At 40.8% G+C, this 22,952-nt stretch overlaps 1 protein-coding gene across 1 annotated transcript; it reads left to right on the top strand.

Annotated features, from left to right (window-relative positions):
• Positions 1-1,710: 1,710 nt before the first annotated feature.
• On the top strand, positions 1,711-22,194 carry CLBA1 (clathrin binding box of aftiphilin containing 1). Its single transcript, XM_081312974.1, has 6 exons — positions 1,711-1,751; positions 8,798-9,467; positions 11,862-12,010; positions 14,287-14,416; positions 19,152-19,262; positions 20,295-22,194. Exons 2-6 carry the CDS (start codon positions 8,991-8,993, stop codon positions 20,460-20,462), a joined length of 1,035 nt encoding a protein of 344 aa, XP_081169100.1. The 5' UTR covers positions 1,711-1,751; positions 8,798-8,990; the 3' UTR covers positions 20,463-22,194.
• Positions 22,195-22,952: the final 758 nt, after the last annotated feature.

Below are 22,952 nucleotides of genomic sequence, written 5' to 3'. Positions count from 1 at the left end.
CTAGCGTCAGAAATGACTAGCACGCATGTGCGGGGGAACCTTTACCTTTACCTATGAGAATACAGAATGATGGACTTAAAGATACAGAAACAAAATGTTATGTAGCAGGTCCTTCGCCGAGGCAAGTGAGTTCAACAAAGCTCATGGTTTATTGCTTGCAGGATCTGAACTGAGAATTGGGCTGCAACTAGCAGCAATTTATAGCCTAGCCCCTAGGCGGCAGCTAATAGGTTTAAAGCAACCATTGCCGCCTAGGAACAGCCAATAGCAGTACTGGAGACCTGGAGTCTGGGTAGCTGGAGAGCTTAGCTGCTCCAGCTAACCACGTGGTATTACAATTGAGCCCAATACATAACACAAAATTCTGACTAAAATTAGATGGGGGAAAACCAAACCATTTGGGGCGTGGTTTGACAGCAGAATCAGTTCCTGAGGGAGGCTGTGATCTCCCCTTCACTAGACATTTTCAAGCATAAGGGGGTATTTGATGTTGGGTATACAGTGCTTGAATCTGAGTCCCTGAACTGGGGAGGGAAAGATGTTCTAGGTCACCTAAATAATTCCTTTAAAGTTTAGAATTTGGTTATGGGCATTTCTTTGTTACTAAAGCAGGTTGACATAAGCAACCCCAAGGTTGCCATGGAGCTAAAGAATCAGCTGGGAAAGCCACGCCCCCCGGAACTTTTCTGAACATGAGCTCATGCTTTGTGGACGAAAACAATAGAGCAGTGTTTCTCGACCTTAGGAGCAAGATGTGTGGACTTCAGCTCCCTGAATTTCCCAGCCGGCTAGGGATTTCTGGGAGCTGAAGTCCACACATCTTCAAGTTGCCAAGGTCGATAATACTGTTAATAAAGGCGATACTTCCGGGTTCCTCTAGCAACCCCAACCATAATCCCTTCACTCGCCCGAAAAGGAACGAAGCGCATGAAAACAATGGAAAAATTCTAAATCTCTTTGCTGCCACCAAGCCGCACTCTGAGGTTTGGCAGCTCAGCTCTGATTGTCCTGATTTTAGCTTAGGCAAAAAAAACAAAAGAAACAAATAAACTAAGAGACGATGATAACCTCACTCAGGCTTGTACTTTAATTTTTTTTTTTAAAAAAAAAACAAAACTCAGAAAAGCGTTCTGTTTGGTGCGTGACCCTCAAAAGAAAGCCCCAGCGGTGACTTCCGCCAGATAGTAAAACACTAGCTCAGGGGTCTTCAAACTTGGCCCTTTTATGACTTGTGGACTTCAACTCCCAGAATTCCTCAGCCAGCAAAGCTGGCTGAGGAATTCTGGGAGTTGAAGTCCACAAGTCATAAAAGGGCCAAGTTTGAAGACCCCTGCACTAGCTCTTGAATGCGACTCCTGGGGAAGCTAGAAAGAATCCATCCTGTACCCCAATATTTTAAAATAGTTACATGTTTCTATTTCATCTCTGTGGCAAGGCAGCTGGTAGAGCACAATGCGAGGAATCACTGCCCCGAAGAAGTAAACTCAGCCCGCTGCTTTACTCCCTGCTCCGCTCGTTCCCTTCATTCACCCGCACCCGCAGGCCAAGCCTCCCGGAGTCCGTCTTGTTTTTCTCTTGAGTGTCCAAGGAAAGGCTCAGTACGCGTTCTAGCTCCGCCTCCTCTGGCTAATGAGCCAATCAGGCTTCTCCCGCTGCACAAACCGGCACCTGCTGTTCGCCCCGCTCCGCCTTCGTTCTAGTCGGCGCCGGGCCGCCGCCGGTTGGGGAGGCAGGTACGCGGGCTGGAGCAGGTAAGGCCTTTAACGGGTTGTGGCTGTTTTCCGCCGTTTTTCGTGTCGCTGTTCCCCTCAGCTTTGGTATTCTGGGACCCGTTCGCCTCTTAAGCTCGAGAGCCCGAGCACTTTTCTAGGAGGAAACGGCTTTTGGGATGACCAGGGAGGTGGGAGAAAGGAAGCTTGTTGTCAGGAGGAAGGGATGTTTTGCATCGGTAAGTGCGAGACACTTAGCGAAGCGACTTTCTTACCCAACCCTCGTAGATTGATGTGCTTTGTTATTTCATTTTATCCTCAAAGCAATCTTGGTTGTGGATGAATAGCTGCCTTAGCCCAGGGGTAGGCAACCTCGGCTCTTTTATGACTCGTGGACTTCAACTCCCAGAATTCCTGAGCCAGCTATGCTGGCTCAGGAATTCTGGGAGTTGAAGTCCACGAGTCATAAAAGAGCCGAGGTTGCCGACCCCTGCCTTAGCCTATAGATTGGGGGCTGCATTAGCATTTCGATCCTGACTTTAGGTTCAGGCCTTCTGCTCTGAATTCTCGTATTCAGCATTTATACGATATAATCTTATGTTCCCTTGTTGATACCACAGTGAAGCGGTGCCATATTTTTTGTTTAAACTCCCTGAACATTAGCACAGTATTTGAGAGGAAACCAATTTTAGTTTGATTAGAAGCATGATTTCCTTATAAATTTCACCTTTCTTTCCTGGAATTTGTCCTTATTGGCTTGTGACGTGAACCATATTTTAAAGATAATGTGTTCCGGTATGGATTATGCTGTATATTAAACTGGGTTTATGATCAGGCACATGTACATAACTTCTGCTTCAAAAAATAGTATCTCATTGGGTGATGAATCTACGGGCAGCTTGCAGATAGAAGTGATAGCAAATTCTGAGTATTATTTAATTCATATTTCGGAAGGCAACTGAATTCTACAGTAAACAATAACACTAGAAAAGAAAATTGTTTTTAATAGACGTATAATGTGGGTGAGCTTTGAGGGGAGATGCTTTGGTCCTTTTATAGCTGCTGTATTTTTAGCTTTTCAGTTCTATACCCTCAAGAATTAAAATGCACTCATTAACGGTGCTTTTTGTATTTGTTTTAAAAATCAATGGGTGCTTTTCTACTTCGCAAATCCTAAAAGAACTACTAAACCTAAATGATCAAATATTGACTTCATTAAAATTTCTTCAATGCATATCCATAATATGATGAAATTAACACTTTCCAGTTAATTCAACATTTGTTTTCATTGTTTATCTCCTAGTTTAAAACATAATGACAGCGTGTGAAGCAAGTCAGGAGAACATAGAACAGTGTTTCTCAATCTCTGTTATTTTAAGATGTGTAGGCCTCCAGAATTCCCCAAATAGCATGGTGTGACTTAAAAAACCTCTAAAGAAAAAGCTCTATCCATTTAGACATGTGGCCCTCCAGATGTTATTGGATTGTAGTTCTTGTAATTGTTCACCATTGGTCAAGATGGCTAGAGCAGATGGAATTTCAGTTCACATCTGGAAGTGGCACTCTGCAGTGGTTTCCTGATCTTGCCTAACCACTTTATTCAATGTCTTCCCCTCCTGCAGCTTCCCTCAATCTTGCTAGGCAAGATGTTCTTTTTACCCACTCCAGTAGAGAAGATGGAAGCTTGCATTATATTGTTTTCTGACTTTTTAAACTAATATGAATTATTATTAAGAAAGCATTCATCCATGTGATTGGTAGCACACATTGGTATGATCACACTGTTTTTATTTTAGTACAGATTTCTGCATATCTACCCACCATGCCCTACTTTAAATCACAGTCGTTAACACCTCCAGTGTAAAGTATAAAGTGGGTGCTACTTTATAAAAGAATGTGTTGCTTCCTGGGTAACAAGCAGCAGGACTGATATCTAAGCTGGAAGGAAACTTTCACCTTTCTTGGAGGCAACATCAGTGTTTAAGATTTTTTGACTGAATTTTCAAATTCATACACACATATTTTATGAATAATTGGATGAGGTTTTTGTTAATTCAAATGAACCATTAGCTTATTAGACATTCCGAAGATTTTGTATAGAATCTTCCATAAGTTTATTTTCTTAAAATAAAGGTATGCTATTTTTTGCTTGATATCTGCTGTTTGGTGGGGTAAATGAGTAATTCTCCAAGGCAAAGAAATATTATCTAACATTGTCTTAGAGCAGACATGTCAAATACAAGGCCCTGGGGCCGGATCTGGCCCGTGAAGTGGTTTCATGTGGCCTGTGAATCCACCCTGGAAACAGGGAATGGGCTCCGTTGCCTTGGCCCTAGCCCAGGCCGGCCGGGAGCCAATGTACAATTTCGTGGTGGTCATCTATGCTGAAATGCATTCAGTCTTAGCTCCACAAGGCCATCTGGAAACAGCAAGGGACCGGCCGCTGTCGCGTCGGCTCCACCCACTGGGCGCGCGCTGGGCAGGTATCACCCTTTGTGAGGAATGAAGAAATGCACCATTGCCTGGAAGTGGCCAGCACATGGCCTTGCCTACTTTGGGCAGGCTAGTGGCTGGGCAGCATTGCTCCTCTTCAGATTCAAGCCACCCGGCTCAGCCTCTCAGCACTGTGAGGAGAGCTCCCCGCTGCCTGCCAAAACCGGGCAGGCTGGGGCCTGGGCAGTATTGCACAGGTAACATTGACTCTCATGCTGTTCATGGCATCCCCTTCCCCAGAGCCCACCAAGCCTGATATGTGAAGTAGGCGAGGGCCATGTGCTGGCCACTTCCAGGCGATGGTGCATTTCTTCATTCCTCATGAAGGATGACACTTCCTCAGCTGCGTTTCTTGCCTGTTTTTCTCCCTCCCTCATCTCAAATATTTTCCCACCACTCGAAGGAAGGAAGGAAGGAAGGAAGGAAGGAAGGAAGGAAGGAGAGGGAGGGTCTGAGGGAAGTCCTGCCTTAGTCCTTCCCTGCTGCCCTGGGGGTCTCCCATCCTATTGCTAAGGAAGCTTTGGATACAAAGCCAGGTCTCTTCACATGGAGAGGGAGTGGGCCTCCCTCTTTACTTTGCCCTCATACCCATCATGAGCAAACAGGCTAAGGAGAGCAAGCACAGCAGCAGCAGCCTTGACAAGGTAAGTGCAGCTGGGCGCCCCCTTGGGAAGTGGGGCTGGGCTTAGTGCTGCGGGTGCTTGAGGGCTGGGCTGGGCATTTGACCCCCCCACCCCCCTAGTATGGCCTGAGAGGAACAGTGAGGTCCTCCAGTGGACCATGCCTTGGCACTTGTCCCGGTCCCATCTCCTTCTGCCAGAGACCCTTAGAGCTGTCCCACTCCTTCCCAGGCCCCCATAGGTACCCTTGACACAAATGATGTAGAGCTGGCCATGCCCACCCAGTAGGCCACATGCACTCCAGCCATGCCTACCCAGTAGGCCGTGCCCACTGGCCACACTCACCCGCCCCCCTGAGGGCAACCGCAATGCTGATGCAGCCCTCAATGAAATTGAGTTTGACACCCCTGGTGTCTTAGAGCTTGTTATTAACAGTGATAGCAAAATACCTTTCTTTTTTTCCACTGAAAACTCTTTTATCATTGCAAGTTGCCAAATTGTTATTTAACATTGTTGATAATCCTTGGATTCATTTATACTTTACAGTGTTCTATGTGTTTATAGGAGAATGATTCCATCATTTAAACACCTAGTAATTTGGTTGAAAAACTTCAGGGGATAGCCACTTAAATACATTGAGCGTATAAATGTTTCACTATCCCAGAACCAAATATAAGCTCATCTATAAGGCAATGACTGAATCTGCACAATGCACTAACCCTTTAATTGAGGGTTGTTGAATGAAATAAAGTGATCTGATTTATATATAATGCTGTACTAAGAATACAGTGGCTGGGCCATGTTAAATCAGAAGCAGACAAATCAGATATGGCTTAATGCAATGAAAAGATTTCTCTGCTTGTGCAATTAATAATATTGTTTCATGTACTGCGGAAGAAAACAGCCTGTGGTCCTTCAGATATGAAAGAATTATGGTTTGTTGCAGATACAGCCACTGATTTCACATTAGATTATTGTTAGAATAAATGGCAGGTCTGTGAATTGACTAGATTAAGTCTTTTTTCCAGCTCAGAAAAGGTACTCGGCCTTAAGTAATTAAGATTTTTCAGTGTATTTTTTTTGGAGAGTGTTTGGAAACACTTCTGTTCTTTTTATTCAGTTTTATTTCTGTAAATCAGATGTCTAGATTTGAATAGCTATTATGCTTAGATGAATGAGTAAATTCCATCATGTAAAAATACAAATAAGAAAAATAGGAATGCTAGCTTTCAAGATCATATAGACTAAGAAGTATGTTGCTAATCTCTTTAATTTTCTAGATCATATCTTTTATTATATATTCGCCCAGTTATCTTCTAAATACAAGTTTCAGAACTGAATGCAACTGACCTGTTCCTAAAGAATCTGAACACCAATATATTATCTGATTTTCCCATGAGAAGCGAAACGTCTTCAAAGAAAAACAAAGTCTAGTTGCCTCATGAAAAAGCATCTTTGGGATGATTTTCCCATTGTACTAAATTGTAATTTGCCTAACCATGGTTTACTGAATAAACAAACATTAAACTGCCAGCAAAACGAGCAAGCAAAATATGTGAACCATTGCTTTCCAGATCTAATTAAGACAAAGATATGTGGGTACACACCCTCACACATACTTTGGGCATATTCTTTTTTTTTTAAAAAAAATTATTCAAATACAAATAATACAAACATAATACATATAAGTATAAATAAAAAACAATATAAAAATACAAATACTACAGTGCACTCCCCCCTTGGAGACCATTTTTATTACCTATATTTCTTCTCATATAACAACTAACAATATACAATACATTTCAATTGTGGCCTTATTAGTTCTTTAAGCAATACTCGTCCTTACAGAATTTATGGGATGAAATATGGTTTTTAGCAGAAAATTATCCTAGGTGGCAAGGACTGCAGTGTTGTTTATTGAAATCAAGTCCCATTCAGCAGACTTAACTCTAGGTAAATATGAAAAAAATGCAGTTTTCCTATAGTGGAACTACTTTAACCACCAAAAATAAAAAATTTAATGCTGCTCTGCTCCGTAGATCTCTTTGCACCCTCAATATTTGCTGTGGGTTTCTTTCTTTAGTACAATGTTTCGCAACTTCTGGAAATTGAAGTCCACACATCCTAGAGTTGCCAAAGTTGAGAAACAGCTTTAGTCTGTTTTAATGATACACAGAAGGTTTTGGGAAGAGGGCGTGGTATTTCTCTTCTACTTCCAGAAAGAAAGATAGTTGTTATATCAGTAGAAGGATTTACTGGATTTTATAATAGGAATACTCTGCACAGAACGTTTGAAACTGAGATTTAGAAATGAAGTCTTCCCAGGATGAAATTGCAGTGAAAATAAGGTGATTTCTTACAATTCATGTATATACATAATTACATAATATGTAATATGTATGTATTATTCAATTCCTTTCTATCATTTCCTCTGTGCATGTGTGCGCGTGTGTGTACCTTTTAGTCACCATTGGCTCTTGGTGACTTCCTGGATTAGTCTGTCTTGGCAAGGTTTTTGGAAAGTAGTTTGCCATTGCCTGCTTCTTTCTAAGCCAGGGATAGGCAACCTTGGCTCTTTTATGACTCGTGGACTTCAACTCCCAGAATTCCTGAGCCAGCCATTATTATCTGATTATCTGAGCCATGGCTGAGGAATTCTGGGAGTTGAAGTCCACGAGTCATAAAAGAGCCAAGGTTGCCTACCCCTGTTCTAGGCTAAATGTGACTGGACCAAGGTTACCCAGCTGGCTTTGAACTGAAGGCAGAACTCACAGTCTTCTGGTTTCTAGCATGGTGCCATAACCACTACACCAACTGCCTATTATGATTACATTTTAATCTGACTTACAATTTAAAATCTGATTTTATTGAACACTGTTCTGTTTGAGGCAGGTTCTGCATATCATATCTTTGGGACATTTTTCAAATAGATAAATTATTACTATGCACAAAGAATGTCAAAATGTCTTAAATTGCCTTGTATAAACACCTGAGATATTTTTAAAAGTGATTTAGTGACTGTTAGGCAAGAGGTCAAGCATGCATTTGAAATGAATTTGGTTCTTTATATATGCACTGTAGTTGTTTTATGTGTGATATTCCTTATCAGATTAAGTTATTTTGCAATAAAGTGCAATAGTGTGCAAAGGATTATTTGAATTATTCAGCAGGTAAAGGTTTTCTTTCTTGTCTTTCTAAAAAACCTATATGACAAATATATTAATTGCAAAGGATACCTCAATATTTTTAGTGTTACTTACAAATATAATTATTAAATTATTATAAAAGCATTTCATTGTTAATTTTAGCATATTTTTCCTGTGCAAGGAAAAACACTGGGTATTTAAACATGTCTAAAAACAAGAGTAGGCATGTTCTATAGCACATTTATTTGCTCCAAGCCTTGCAAAAACATCTAGATGAAACATATCTTGGGCATATATAGTCCTACTTACGGCCATTTATATAATGATTGTTTGAGGTTGGAACTGTGCTGAAAAGGGCAACTTACAGTTGGTCATCACATTTATGACCATTGCAGCCTCTCCACAGTTACGTGATCAGAATTTGGGCACTTGGCAACTGTCACGTATTTATGATGTTATTTATGATGGTTGCAGCATCTCATGATCATCTTATTGCCATTTATGACCTTCTCAGAGGACTTCAAACACGCAAATATGATTCACTTAACAATCATGGCAAAAAAATTTGGTAAAATTAGACACGACTCACTTAATGATTTTGTCATTTTAATAGAAATTCTGTTCCCAGTTGTGGTAAGTCAAGGACTACATGCAAAGCAAGTGGCATAGACCTGGGCTGCTGCAGGTTAAGTTTTTTTTTTTTTAAAAAGTTTTTAAGCACATTGGAATTTATTTGGCAAAGCATGAACCTTTCTCTTGCCTGACAGCTTATCTTTTGTGAACCTTACCTTATTATCAGGGGTCTTTATTTATAACCTTTCTTTTGCAGACTGAAATCTGGATTTAATGCAAGACTGAAAACAGGCATTGTTGATGCTGGTTTGCTTCACAACATTATTGCAAACTATTCGAGATACAACGAAGTGTTTCACTGTACCTTCCTAATGTTAATGGATTTATTGTATCCCAGTAACATTTTTGTTGATGTTAATAAGTGATTCCTCCTTGTTACAATAGCTAAAATGCAAGGGCAGAATTTACTGCAAATAAATAGTAGTGTGGAAGGAGAAAACCAGTCATGTTTAAAAGCTCTCTCTACAGAGAAGTATGCCATGTCACCAAGTGAGTACAGCTGTAGAACTGGAAGCCATCATTTAAACCAAAACAGAAATCTGGATGTATCCCTAGAAATGGAACTGGTTCAGAAAAAAATTCACAGCAAGAGTGATGATGGAACAATTGATGAAGGATCACTGGAGACTCTTCAGGATATCAGCACAGTGGAATCCAGCAATACTTGGGGTGATTTTGAAGGTTTCAGTGAGGTCAAGCTGGTGAACTTGAGTAACATTCCAGAACCTTTGGAGAAGATAAATGAAAAGGTGTCACATACAAATGGTATGGATATCAATGACACTCATTCCACTACCTCATTCAGACAAGTTCTTTCCAAAGCAGTTGGATACAAAAAAGAAACAATTGCTAAAGCTACAATGAAGGTAAATATTGACATGGCCAATCAATTTTCTGCTCAGGCTCCCTTTCTTTTTTCTCATGTTTAACACTGTATTTTTTTTATAATACAGACATTAAATATTTGTCATTGCACTAAGACAACATATTAGTTCATGATGCAGTTAAGTGTATGTTTATTTTACTTTTCTGCATAGCTAGTATAGCACAACTGAGCTAAATGTGATAAATCATTGCTCTTCATTAATCTGGAAAATATACATAAGCTCATATGTATACAGGTAGTCCTTGAATTAGGACTGTAATGTAGCATGCTCATTATGGTTGCTAGTCATGAGGGTTGTTAATACCTTGCTTAATGACCTTTACCCCTGTTCTCCCCAAGGCTGTTGTTATGTGGATCATAGGGTCCTCAGGGCTGGGAAGGCCTAGCCCTAGGCCAGCTCACCTGCTCTGGGTCTCCCAAGACCTCCCCCACTCCTTGGAGATACCCTGTACTCCACTTCCCACCCTTTGGGATCCCTGCAGGCCTTGGGCTTGCTTCCCATCCAGCCATTCAGGACTTGCAGGACTAGCCTTTTCCTCAACCACCTCCAAGGTTCAGCAGCATCCAACTTAGCTTTCTGCTTTTGCAGCTTTTGAGAGAGGTGCCCAGCTGATCTGATGTGAAGCTCAGCTTTCCTACAGAGGCAGCAAGCAGGTGCTCTTCTCACAATCCCTTGCAAACCTCTGTTTTTAAGGGAAAATGGAGCCCCCTTAAAAATGGAGCCTCCTACAGGATTGCAAGAAGAGTACGTATTTGCGAGGCTACCACTGGGCCATCCCTTGCTGAAGGATCCCTGGTGTGGAATTTGTTAACTTCTCAGCTACATTGTGTCAAAGTCTTTATGATTCTTTCCTCCATGACTCTAAGACCTTTTTCCAGAGAACTCAGCTTTCCTCAGTGTATATGCAAACTTAGGCTAGTTAGTGCCATTGTACATTGTTATTGTTGTTAGTTGCGAAGTCATGTCCGACCCATTGTGGCCCCGTGGACAACGTTCCTCCAGGCCTTCCTGTCCTCTACCATCTTCTGGAGTCCATTTAAACTCACGCCTACTGCTTCAGTGACTCTATCCAGCCACCTCATTTTCTATCTTCCCCTTCTTCTCTTGCCCTCAATCTTTCCCAGCATTAGGTTCTTCTCCAGTGAGTCCTTCCTTCTCATTAGGTGGCCAAAGTATCTGAGTTTCAACTTCGGGATCTGGCCTTCTAAAGAGCAGTCAGGGTTGATCTCTAGGACTGACCGGTTTGATTGCCTTGCAGTCCAAGAGACTTGCAGGAGTCTTCTCCAGGACCATAGTTCAAAGGCCTCAATTCTTTGGCGCTCAGCCTTTCTTATGGTCCAACTTTCACAGCCATACATTGCAACTGGGAAAACCATGGCCTTGACTATACGCACTTTTGTTGGCAGGGTGATGTCTCTGCTTTTTAGTATGCTGTCTAGATTTGTCATAGCTTTCCTCCCCAGGAGCAAGGGTCTTAATTTCTTGGCTGCAGTTCTCATCTGTGGTGATCTTGGAGCCCAGGAAAATAAAATCTGTCACTACCTCCATTTCTTCCCCATCTATTTGCCAGGAATTGAGAGGGCTGGATGTCATGATCTTGGTTTTCTTAATGTGTAAATGTACAATGGTTTGGTTTTCATTAAGAAAACCAAACCATTGTACATTACACATACTGAATTTGGCATTTGGAAGTATGCTTGCCTTTTTCTAAAATCCAAGATGTCCTTGAATATAATAAGGGGAAATGAGAACTCTTTTCTTATTAAAACTATAGTAGAATAAAACATAGAAATATAAAAATCACATAGTTTGGTGGCAAATGCAGGAAATGTGGAGAAGGTGAAAAGGAAAAATGGTACCAAAATCCTAGCACTGAAATCATTAATTGTACAGAATTTATACCTTAGTAAAATACCAAGAATCTTAGTATGTCAAGGTGAACCTGATTTACAAGCAATGTTGGTTGTGGTTCTATGAGAAAAATAAATGCTTACATATAAGAATTTCTGCTGAAAAATACAGCACCAGGTATAGAGGGATATTTTGTAAAGAAGGGGACATTAGATGAGAATGTGACTAAATTTCTATAGCATCCTACATTTTGCTGAAGAATAAGGAACTTAATGCTGGATTGTTGGTCCTGTAGTACATTAGATTTTCAGGATTCCCCCCCCCTCTCCTGAATAGTTAATTGGGAATCCACATGACTTTTAAATCTTTGAAATGAGTCTAAAGTTCACTGTTGAAGATTTGCAGAAAAACGTTTCCTATGGAGAAGAAGGAATAACCTGTAGTTTTTAAAGTTAATAAACTTTGTTTTTCTTCTCTATAAATCAACATACTACTACATTCTTGCAATATATACTTCTTTAGGTTGTCATCAGTTCTGAAGATACTGTTAAACAGAGTTTTCCTGAAATCCCAGTACCACAGTGCTGTGATAAAATAAGTACATTGAAACAAGTGCTTCACCCAGAAAGAGAAGATGCAGACATTCCTGAATGTACAGAGAAACAAGCTTGGTAAGATTTCTTTTGTCATTAATAATGCATGCATTTACAGAAGAAGATCAGTTTTCTGAAAATGCCAGCAAATGTAATATTCAGAAAAGAATTTAAAATTCATTTAAAAACTGGAAGATGGTGTTTGTTTATTTACTGTTATTTTAACCCAATTTTCAGACAACTCTTTCTGCTTGCATAATGAAGTAAGGGTCTGTTCTGTTGTCTTAAAAACTAAATAGAAAAGTCACACAAGCCACTATAAAGTCGAGAGTTATCTGAATATGTTAGCGGTTTAGCCAATCTTTCTTCACTTGCATTCTTGCTGGAAAACAATGGGTGGCCTTTATTTATTTGTATCCTGTCTTTATTATTATTTTTTACAAATAACTCAAGGCAGCACACAATAGCCAACAACTTTCCTCCTCCTATCTTCCCTAAAACAACAAATCTGTGAGGTGGATTGGGCTGAGAGAATGACTGCCTCAAAGTCACCCAGCTCCTTAGCTGATATACAAGCTTGAAGCATGCTGTCCTCCAACTTTTTAGTTTTCAAGTAACACTCAATAGGAGTAGAGCAGAGGTCTTCAAACTTGGTCCTTTTATGACTTGTGGACTTCAACTCCCAGAGGAGGAATTTTGGGAGTTGAAGTCCACAAGTCATAAAAGGACCAGGGTTGAAGACCCCTGTAGTAGAGCATTATATCTTACAACAAAGGGATGAGAAATGCTCCCTACAAATACTCCTTTTTTGGCCGATAAGTGAAAGATCAATACTGTCTCGATAAAATGACAGTATTTTATTAAATTAATTCAGAAGTCATAAAACAAACAGGTTTCAAAACTCCTGATCTCTTTGGCAAGCAACATATAGGGAAGGAAGATGGGAGGAGGTTGCCAACACTCAAGTGAGTCTCTATTTGGTATTGTGATTTCAGATTGTACCTAAAGATGCTTCCTAGGATTACTGAGATGAAAACACATAAAAAGTAGCTGATATTTTGGTTTTAAATGTATAACATTCAGCTGCGGGCAAATATACAAGGTTTGAAATCCTTAGTAGTAGTCACTTGGCGCCAAATCTGGGCTATGGGGGGGGTTATCAAAAACATCCCAACAGAACTATTTCAAAAGTTCTTGGGTGCATCTAGCGGTGTGCAGGGGAGCATTATTGTGAACCAACACCACACCACACAGAAAATCCCACCAAATATGAAGATGCTAAGGAAGTACTGCTGGTGAAGTTCATGGAGCATCATTCAACCATCAATTCAGAAGTCGACTGTGAAACATTGCAAAAACGATGAGCCATCCATAACAAGCCTCGGGGCATGCTGACTTCTGGTGTGGTGTTGGTTCACAATAATGCTCACCTGCACAGTACCAGACGCAACCAAGAAATTTTGAAGCAGTTCCTTTGGGATGTTTTTGATCACACACACCCCTCCATAGCCCAGATTTGGCACGAAGCGACGACTTCTAAGGAATTTCAAACCTTGTAAGACGTTATGAAATGTGCCCCAATTGCAATTATAGCAATTATGTCAAAAAGTAATGTAATGTAGTTTTCTAATGTGTTATGATAAAAGTTCTGTATCTGCAAGTGTCTGTCATTGATAACCAAATTAAGGTTTATTTCTGAATTGCCATCATATGTTACTTTATCTTAGTTTTCCCAAGATTACTAAGAATTGTAGAGTCTTATATCCCTTTATAAAACTGGGATTCATTGAAAGGGGCTTTATGTCTGATTATTTTTTAAGTAACATAGAATGAAATGTTAAATTTGCTGTCAGAAATTGATGTTCTTTTGATTTAGTTAATCATGATCCACGTCTTCTGTTTGGTAAGAGTTCATATTTTTTTATTTTATTTTTTATTTTAATTCCATTTATATCCCGCCCTTCTCCGAAGACTCAGGGTGGCTTACAAGCTTAGCAGTAGCCTTCATTCTATGCATATGCCTGCTTATTAGGGCTTTCACACACACCCCAAGCGGCATTATTACAAAGTCAGCTTAATTGCCCCCAACAATCTGGGTCCTCATTTTACCTACCTCAGAAGGATGGAAGGCTGAGTCAACCTTGAGCCTGGTGGGATGCGAACCTGCACTAATTGCAGGCAGCTGGTGTTACTTAAGGAGGCATTAGTCCACTGCTCCACCAAGGCTACATACCTAATATGTAACTTAAGTATGGGCAATATGTTTGCTATCTTTATAGAGCTGATCTGACATGCAAGCAAGAAATATGGTGGATGTTTACCTTGCATTAATCTGAATTGTATTTCCTTTAAAGCCTTGACTCAGCAAATCTATGGAAAACTCTTACTCAGTGCAATAGCCCTTCTGATTTAAGATGCCATCAAAATGAATTTCATTGTCAAGAAAATCTTTTAGCTGTGCTTGGAATCAATGCTAATCAAAAGGTAGTGTTCAGTAATACTTTCTAGAACATTCATAGTATTTGTATTTGTATCTTAATAGATACTTTGCTATAAGGCTATTGTTCAACTGAATCTTCATATTTCACTTGTTAGAAAATATCCTGTATGTATGTTTCCATAAATTTACAGAACTAAAAGTTTATATCAGGTTTTGATGGGTTTTTTCCCCCTTTTTTACAAAATGAATACTGGAATTTGTTGATGGTTCAGTAAGAGCTCAAAAATGATGGATGGGAATAAAAACTTTGTGTTTCTGTCAAAAAATTTGAACTGTGTGATGGCACAGCTAAGCCCATCAGGTGAAAGATCAGAGGTCTCAGGCTCTGCTTGTAGATACTCTGAGTCTACATACACTGCTCCTTCTAAAATTACGTATAAAAAACTACTGCATAATTCTGACTCTTAACGAAATGAAAATGATATGATCTGATACCCCAAAACAACACAGAGGGTTAGTAAATTTATAAAAAGTACTCTTTTTAAATACTCTTCTAAAATCTAAGGAATTTTCTTCTTTTTTAAACTGATTTTCCCCTTGTTCATGTTTGCATAGCAGCCTTTCTATCCTCATTTAATCTTCAGTGAAGAGATACCTGGGATGTAAAGTTAGGTTTTACACTTAGCTAAGAAAAACCAAATGTACAGGTATAGATTAGGTGAAACATGGCTCAATAGCAGTAACTGTGAGAACGATCTTGGAGTCCTAGTGGACAGTCATTTATATAGAGCCAGCAGCATGTGGTAGCAGCCAAAAAAGCCAATGAAATCCTAGGTGACATTGACGGAGGGATAGAATCAAGTTCATATGAAATATTAGAAGTGTTTTGTAAAGCCTTAGTAAGATCACACTTACAATACTATATACAGTTTTGGTCGCCATATTATAACAAAGATGTAAAGACTGGAAAGAATGCAGAAAAGAGCAACAAAGACAATTAGGGGGCTGGAGGTTAAAACATATGAAAAACAGTTGCAGGAATTGGGTATGTCTAGTGCACGGGTCGGCAACCCGCGGCTCCGGAGCCGCATGCGGCTCTTTGAGCCGTCTCCTGCGGCTCCCAGCCGCCCGGTGCGCGCGCACCTCTTTGAACGGGCAGTGGTGCGCGCGCACCTCTCCAAATGGAGAGTGGCACCGCCCGTTTGGAGAGGTGCGCGCGCACCTCCCCGAACCTTTGGAGAGGTGCGCGCGTACCTCCGCGCGAACGGGCAGAGATGCCGCTCTTTGAGGAAGCTGTAGCGGCCCGTCTCCGAAGCTGCCGCTTTCGGCAGCTTTGCAGAAGGGCCGCTACAGCTTCCTCAAAGAGCAGCGCCCCTGCCCATTCTGAGAGGTGCGCGCGCACCTCTCCGAACGACCGGAGGTGCGCGCGCACCTCCCCAAACCGAAAGCGGCAGCTTTGGAGACGGGCCGCTACAGCTTCCTCAAAGAGCGGCATCTCTGCCCGTTCGCGCGGAGGTACGCGCGCACCTCTCCAAAGGTTTGGGGAGGTGCGCGCGCACCTCCGGTCGTTCGGAGAGGTGTGCGCGCACCTCTCAGAATGGGCAGGGGCGCTGCTCTTTGAGGAAGCTGTAGCGGCCCGTCTGCAAAGCTGCCGAAAGCGGCAGCTTCGGAGACGGGCCACTACAGCTTCCTCAAAGAGCGGCACCTCTGCCCGTTCGCGCGGAGGTACGCGCGCACCTCTCCAAAGGTTTGGGGAGGTGCGCGCGCACCTCCGGTCGTTCGGAGAGGTGCGCGCGCACCTCTCAGAATGGGCAGGGGCGCTGCTCTTTGAGGAAGCTGCCGCGGCCCGTCTGCAAAGCTGCTGAAAGCGGCAGCTTTGCAGACGGGCCGTCGCCGTCGGGCAACCGGGAACCGGTTCCATCTCACTTTTTTTAAAAAATGGCAACCGTGTGCGTCCGCGCATGCGCAAAAAAACATTTGCGCATGCGCAAAACATTTTTTTGCGCATGCGCGTGCATGGACACACGCACGCGGCTCCCACTTTTTTTAATTTGTGATGGAACCGGTTCCCAGTGGCTCTTTTCCTTTTTTAGGTTGCCGACCCCTGGTCTAGTGAAAAGAAGGACTAGTGACATGATAGCAGTTTTCCAATATTTGAGGGGTTGCCACAAAGAAGAGGGGGTCATCCTGTTTTCCAAAGCACCGGAAGGCAAGACAAGAACCAATGGATGGAAACTAATCAAGGAGAGAAACAACCTAGAACTAAGTAGAAATTTCCTGACAGTGAGAACAATCAGCCAGTGGAACAGTTTGCCTTCAGAGGTTTTGGGTACTCTATCACTGGAGATTTTTAAGAAGATATTGGACAACCATTTGTCTGAAATGGTATAGCAAGGTGTTGGATGAGAAGACCTCTAAGGTCCCTTCCAACTCTGTTATTTGTTATTCAAAAGATGTTTAAATCTGGTAATAAGCGTTTGCCCATGTAACACCACTATTTTCATAAATCTACTGATGGGCTTTCAATTAAAGTGTTGGTAGTTATCTCTGTATCTATATCTCCTGTCTTGGGCCACAGGATCACAAACACTAGTGTGTTTTGCAAATTTTACTAGCATAGCAAATTCTCAAACAAATAAGCAGGAAAGGAAATGAACATGCAAACACACAGATAAGAAATCGTGGCCCCCAAAGTCCATCAAGCTTGTCTCAGCAAGGGACAGCAGAGACAATAGTGGTCCTGTGAAGTCCAAGGGTCCAAATGTCATAGCAGATTTGTCAGCCAGTCTGGGACAGAGTCACAGTCACAAGATTTCAAGATGAAAAGCAAGGCACAGAGAGACTAGATTAACAAACAGACAACTGAGGGTTTGAGCTTGCTGCTCTTCTTAAAGAGAAGCAACCCCGATGTTGCTCGTTTGGAGGAACGAGGGTCCTTTCTTATGAGAAGCCCCACAGATTGCCTTTGCTCTGCTCTCCCACACAGCCAGATCTTGCTCTGAGAGGGCACAGCAGCTCAGATTCCTCATTTCTCAAGACCGGCAGCTGGGTACTAGGTGGTGCAGTCTTCTGTCTGCAATTGCCCAAGAGGCAGTTCATTTGGTAATTCTGGCTGCTTGTTGTCAGTTTCCTCATCAGAGTTTGAGCTAGTCACGACACTATAAAACTTTACATGGCTTAGGAGCTGGGTGTCTTTGGGATCACCTGTGCCCAATGGGATCTGCCTATTCTATACAATCAGAGGGCTCTTTCAGTGTGCGCTCCTAGAGAGTAGTCTTGTCAGAGCCCCTCAAACATTTCTTACTGTGGTATCTCTCTTCCTTCTTGGCTGAGGAATTCTGGGAGTTGAAGTCCACAAGTCATAAAAGGGCCAAGTTTGAGGACCCCTGTTTTAGAGCAACTCCAGTTCTTTTGGAATTTAGGAAGGGCATTAAAATCTGGTTGTTCTAAGAAGCTACTAGGGGAGGGGTAGGCAACCTTGGCTCTTTTATGACTCGTGGACTTCAACTCCCAGAATTTCTGACCCAGCCATGCTGACTCAGGAATACTGGGAGTTGAAGTTCACGAGTCATAAAAGAGCCAAGGTTGCTTACCCTTGACTAGGGAATGATGTGGATGTCATCTGCTTGCAGTGTATTTAAAACAGTGTGGTTAGCAGGTTAAAATAACAGGAATATTCAGTCGTCATGAATGCTACTGTGCCATGGCAAACATTCTCTGATATAATTTCTCATGGTGCAGTAGCATTCATGATGCGTAAATATTGCTGTTGTTTTAACCTGCTAGAGATGGAGTGTATATATGCTACAAATTTTATTAGAGTATTAGATTTTTTACAATATTAGTTTTTTAATCTCATTTTTATTTTTGGTCAACTCAAGGCAGTGTACAGTATGTACATAATATTCATGCTCTTCTTTTCTCCCTTAACAACAATTTTGTGACATGGTTGGGGTGAGAAACTGACCCAGAGTCATTCAGTCGGTTTTCATGCCTAAAGGAAGAGAAGATGCCTAATAATAATAATAATAATAATAATAATAATAATAATAATAATAATAATAATGATAAAAAAAAATAAATAAATAAAAATAAAGTTGGAAGGGACTTTGGAGGTCATCTAGTCCAACCCCCTGCTCAGGCAGGAAACCCTATACCATTATCCAGCATTTAGCCACTACCAAACTGGGTCTCCATTGAAATGGCTTATATACTCACTGTGAAATCAACCAATAAATAACAGAAACACACATACAAGTAAGGCTTGTTTGGGTATTTTATATGAACATAGCAGTTGTGTTTTGTGCATGTAAAATTATATATGAATTCAGCCCTTATGTTATAATGTAACATTCCCTTGAGGAATGCAGTTGGAGAAAAACTGAAAATTATATATATTGCTATTTTCCTAAAAAATATAAGGCAAAGCAAAACAAAACCTCTCTACGAAGATCACTTGGGAAATATTTTTATCTATAAAAATGATTGGATATCAGGCTCCAAGTTCCAGAGGAGATTTTACTCTATATTGCCACTGGCGCAATTTTGTCTCTGGTTTTCTCTTTTTGTCATCTACTGAAATTTTCTGTACTTCCCAATGTTGCAATTGTGCATATATTTCCTGCCTGTGCTTTACAACATTGTGAAATTCACAATGGCAGTACTTCATCTTGAAGATTCTAGTTTATAGGGCCCAATATGGGATCAATCTCAAGATGATTCACACAATGCATTATACGATAAAGTCACAGTTCTTTACATGATATTCTTGTTTATTAGGCTGTTCCAGAATTTAAGGTCAGTATTTTGGAAAAAACTAACAGAGAAAATGAAGATTCCGGTGTTGACAAATTCAACCTTAGCACTTGTAAAGCACTAATTCAAACCAAGGTAAGAATAGGAATGAAGTGAGCTTATGAAGTCTTGTTTCTTCATGTTTCTTCTGTTTTCCAAACCTTATTGGCATATAAGTATGGATTAACACTAGGCAAACAGTCAAGCAGAAAGATCCCTAATCAAGGAATACTGTAATCAGGGAACTACCAAAGAGAAAACCACACACAACATTGGCAGGGCAAGTTATTGTATATAAATAGGGAGCAAACCCCATTCACTTGCACTGACAATGCTTGGTAATGAAACATCTGCAAACAAACCAATTTGAGAGAACACCAAGGACTCCACACATATTGGCAGCCTTAAATACAGAAAACATTTTTATGCCTGGGGTTTCTTTTATTAGTGCTATACAGACTTGATTTTCACAGCCAAAACTTATATTGATTCTGGTGGCTGAAGCACATGCCACTCACTTCTTACAGGGAGCAATAGGAAGCATTTCACTGGTTATCTTTATAGTCTTAAGAGCCCCTGCACCCTTGTATACGTTAAGCTCTATGGACTTTGCAAATTTCTCTTATGTGAGTAAATGAGAGAAGCCTCTATATTTAATGTCCACAGAACTGACACCTGGCCCTGCATGGCCAGGAAGCAGCATCTAGAGCAGGGGTGTCAAACTGCCGGCCTGTGGGCTGGACGTGTCATGAAGAAACTGCGCCCATCCCATTGCCGACAATGGCGAAAAAGCTCCGATACGTCGCGTGATGTCATGTGACGTCGCGAGTTTGACATGTCTGATCTAGAGGCATTTGCTCTTATACATACCTGTTCTATTGCATTTGGCAATTAGTATGTTTCAGATAATCAAAATCCCAGTTTTAAGGACCCTTCAATTGTTCAATGGGATTTGATGTGAGTAGAGATAGAATATGTTCGTGTAGTATTCACAGAAAAAAACTTGGGGTGGGATATCTCTTAGGATGCATTTGTCATCAAACTATTATTAGCAGCAGATCTATGTCAAATATATGCTGGCATGTAATAGATCAGTAGTATACAGTTACTTTCTTTTGTTTTGCACAGCTATCTGTAACTCCTGAGCCAAGACAGAATCATCTGTTCACTTATAACTTGTTCCTGAAGAAGACTCCATCCAGTGCAAATATGCAATATATAACAGTTTCACAAAAAAAGAGGTTTTTTACTGCACAAAGTTTAAGAATGAAAATATTTAGCAGTAATGTTTGCTAATGGAAATGTTTGTCATTGTATCACTTTTGTAAACAAATTTTAAAAAGAAATGTCTTTTGGGGGAAATGTGCTCCATCCATGTATTTTATTTTATAGATATGAGTATGGTTTGGGTCATGATGTCACTAATGGATAAATCACTAAATGAACAAACCAGAAGTATGCTTTCAGAGATGGCAAATGTGCTGTGGTCACTCTTGCTCTTTTGCTGACATTTTTAAAACCCTTTTAATTGTGCCGTTTTAGAAACATGTGTTGTGCTATTTGTGTGCCCAATCACTCTTCCTCTAAACTCTTTGAGACAGATATGATACCTAGAATACATAGTGTATGTTCCTGCCTGTTATGTTTGCTTTTTTTTAATCAGCTGCAATTCCACTAGTAAGTCTTACCAACTATCCTGGCAGGGAAATGTACTAATTTGTGTTACGGCCCATTGTCTACTCTTGTAAGTTTGCATTTGATTTGATTTTTTTCAAGAATTTTTATATCTATCCTTAAATCTTGATCTCTCCTCTTGCTGTAGAAAGGCACGCTGTGGCTCGTGAACCTGTTTAATGTGACCTGAAGATCCTCCCATCATAATTTTTATGTTGTAATGAGATTGACTAGCTGTACTGTGCGCCCTAAAATAGGCATAATACACTTAAGCTGTACAAGAGAGGTCCTTCTCATTACATACATGCGAAGAAAAAAATCTGGAAACGTTTGGTTTGTGTTGCTCAACTGTCCTGTTGTATAGCATTGAAAGCAAATGCTTATTTTGTTATTCTTGTTTTAACATATTTGAGTAGCAGGCAAACTCAATGGCTGATAGCCATTTATGAGCATGTGTGCACATTGAAATAAGTTGCTTCTGTTAGCACTGCAGAAATAAGGGAGCATTCACTTTTTGCTATGTTTTTCCCCAAGCAATCCTGGTACCTGCTGTCATCATTTCTATACAGCTATATTTCCTATTTTTCATATTGGAAGCCTGGCTTTTAAAACTAGCACTTAGTAAAAAAAACCAGTAGTTTAGGTTCTTTTTATTAAACTTCAGGGTACCATTTCATATTGCTAAGCGCATTGATTTGTGCTTTAAATTGTAAGCCGCCCTGAGTCTTCGGAGAAGGGCGGGATATAAATGGGATTAAAAAAAAATTAGTCTGCTGATTTTGGTACAGAGAGTCTGGTATACTGATAACATTTCTTGAAGTAGGTGAATAAGTCCCTTGTATTCAAATTGGTTTGTACTTGTACATCTTGCTACTAGAGCTAGATACTTCAGCATCTCCCTTACTTTGATATCCCGGTCATTTTAAAACTGAGAAATTGTTACAAAAATAGATTTTTCAGTATGGTGATAAATATATGGGAAGTCATGTCCTTAGTTTCTATTATGATGAACAATCAGGTACTATAACTATAACCTATTGAGCACTATTTTGTGTACTACGATTCACTTTTAGAATAATAGTTCAGTTAAACTTGCAGTTGCCTTTGTGTAAGACAAGGGTGAGAAACTGTGTTGCACTAGACGTTCCTGAGCTACAACTCTTGAGGGTCCCTTGCCATCAAAGGGTTCTTCAACCCTGGTTTAGTAGCTGTTTAGCAACAGATGCATCAGTTATGCAGACATGTTCCTACCACTGGCTGAAGGCTTGTAACAATAAATCTAAAGTTGATAAAACTAACAAATCTCTATTGACTTCTCTGTGTGTAACACTGAAACACTCACAATCTGGGCCATTCTTATCAGTTGTCTCTGATGCAAGTGCAGAAATCCTGTTGATTACATGTGCAGGTGAGTTGGCACTTAACTTCAAAGGGCCCTGGATGGAATCAATTATTTGGACCCTGAGTTCAGGCCAGGTCCAGACTGGTGTATAGTAAGATGGCATTTGTTGTGTTTGAAGATGATCTCTGCGGGCTTGGGACTGGTGATGCAACTGACCTGGCTCTCCTGGATCTCTCAGCGGCTTTCGATACCATCAACTGTGGTACAGTAAGTTTCTAAACCAGATTAATTAAATAAATTTACATGCTGCCCATCTTCCCATCTGAAGTTTTGGGTGTTGAGAGTGGAAAATGCTGTTTTGCAGTGTTTCTTCACGATCAGTTCCAGTCAGTGGTGGTGATGGGGAGAGGTCATGGCCTATGCCCTGCAGTGAGGGGTGCTCAGGGCTCTGGCCTCACATTTCTCCACATTTAAACTGCTGGATGAGGTCACCCATACAAGGAGTACAGTATTATTGGTATGCTGATGATACCTTATTACATATTTTCACCCTGGTCCGACCAGGTGATACTGTTGGAGTGCTAACCAAGTGCCTGGTGGCTGTGAGGTTTTGAATGTGGAAGAACTGACTTCAACTTAACCTTGATAAGATTATTATGTGTTTCTATCCAAATACTATTTTTTACAAAATAGGGTGACTTTGGGTTTTTGGCTCCTCGGGGTCAGGTAATATGTCTGATTTGCACAGATCTGCCTTGTGTGTCAATTGC

The sequence above is a fragment of the Vipera berus genome (genome assembly GCF_964194415.1).
Source record: "Vipera berus genome assembly, chromosome: 1".
Classification (NCBI taxonomy): domain Eukaryota; kingdom Metazoa; phylum Chordata; class Lepidosauria; order Squamata; family Viperidae; genus Vipera; species Vipera berus.
Note: the sequence above shows the minus strand (reverse complement) of the source record. Positions and strands in the feature narration are given on the sequence as shown.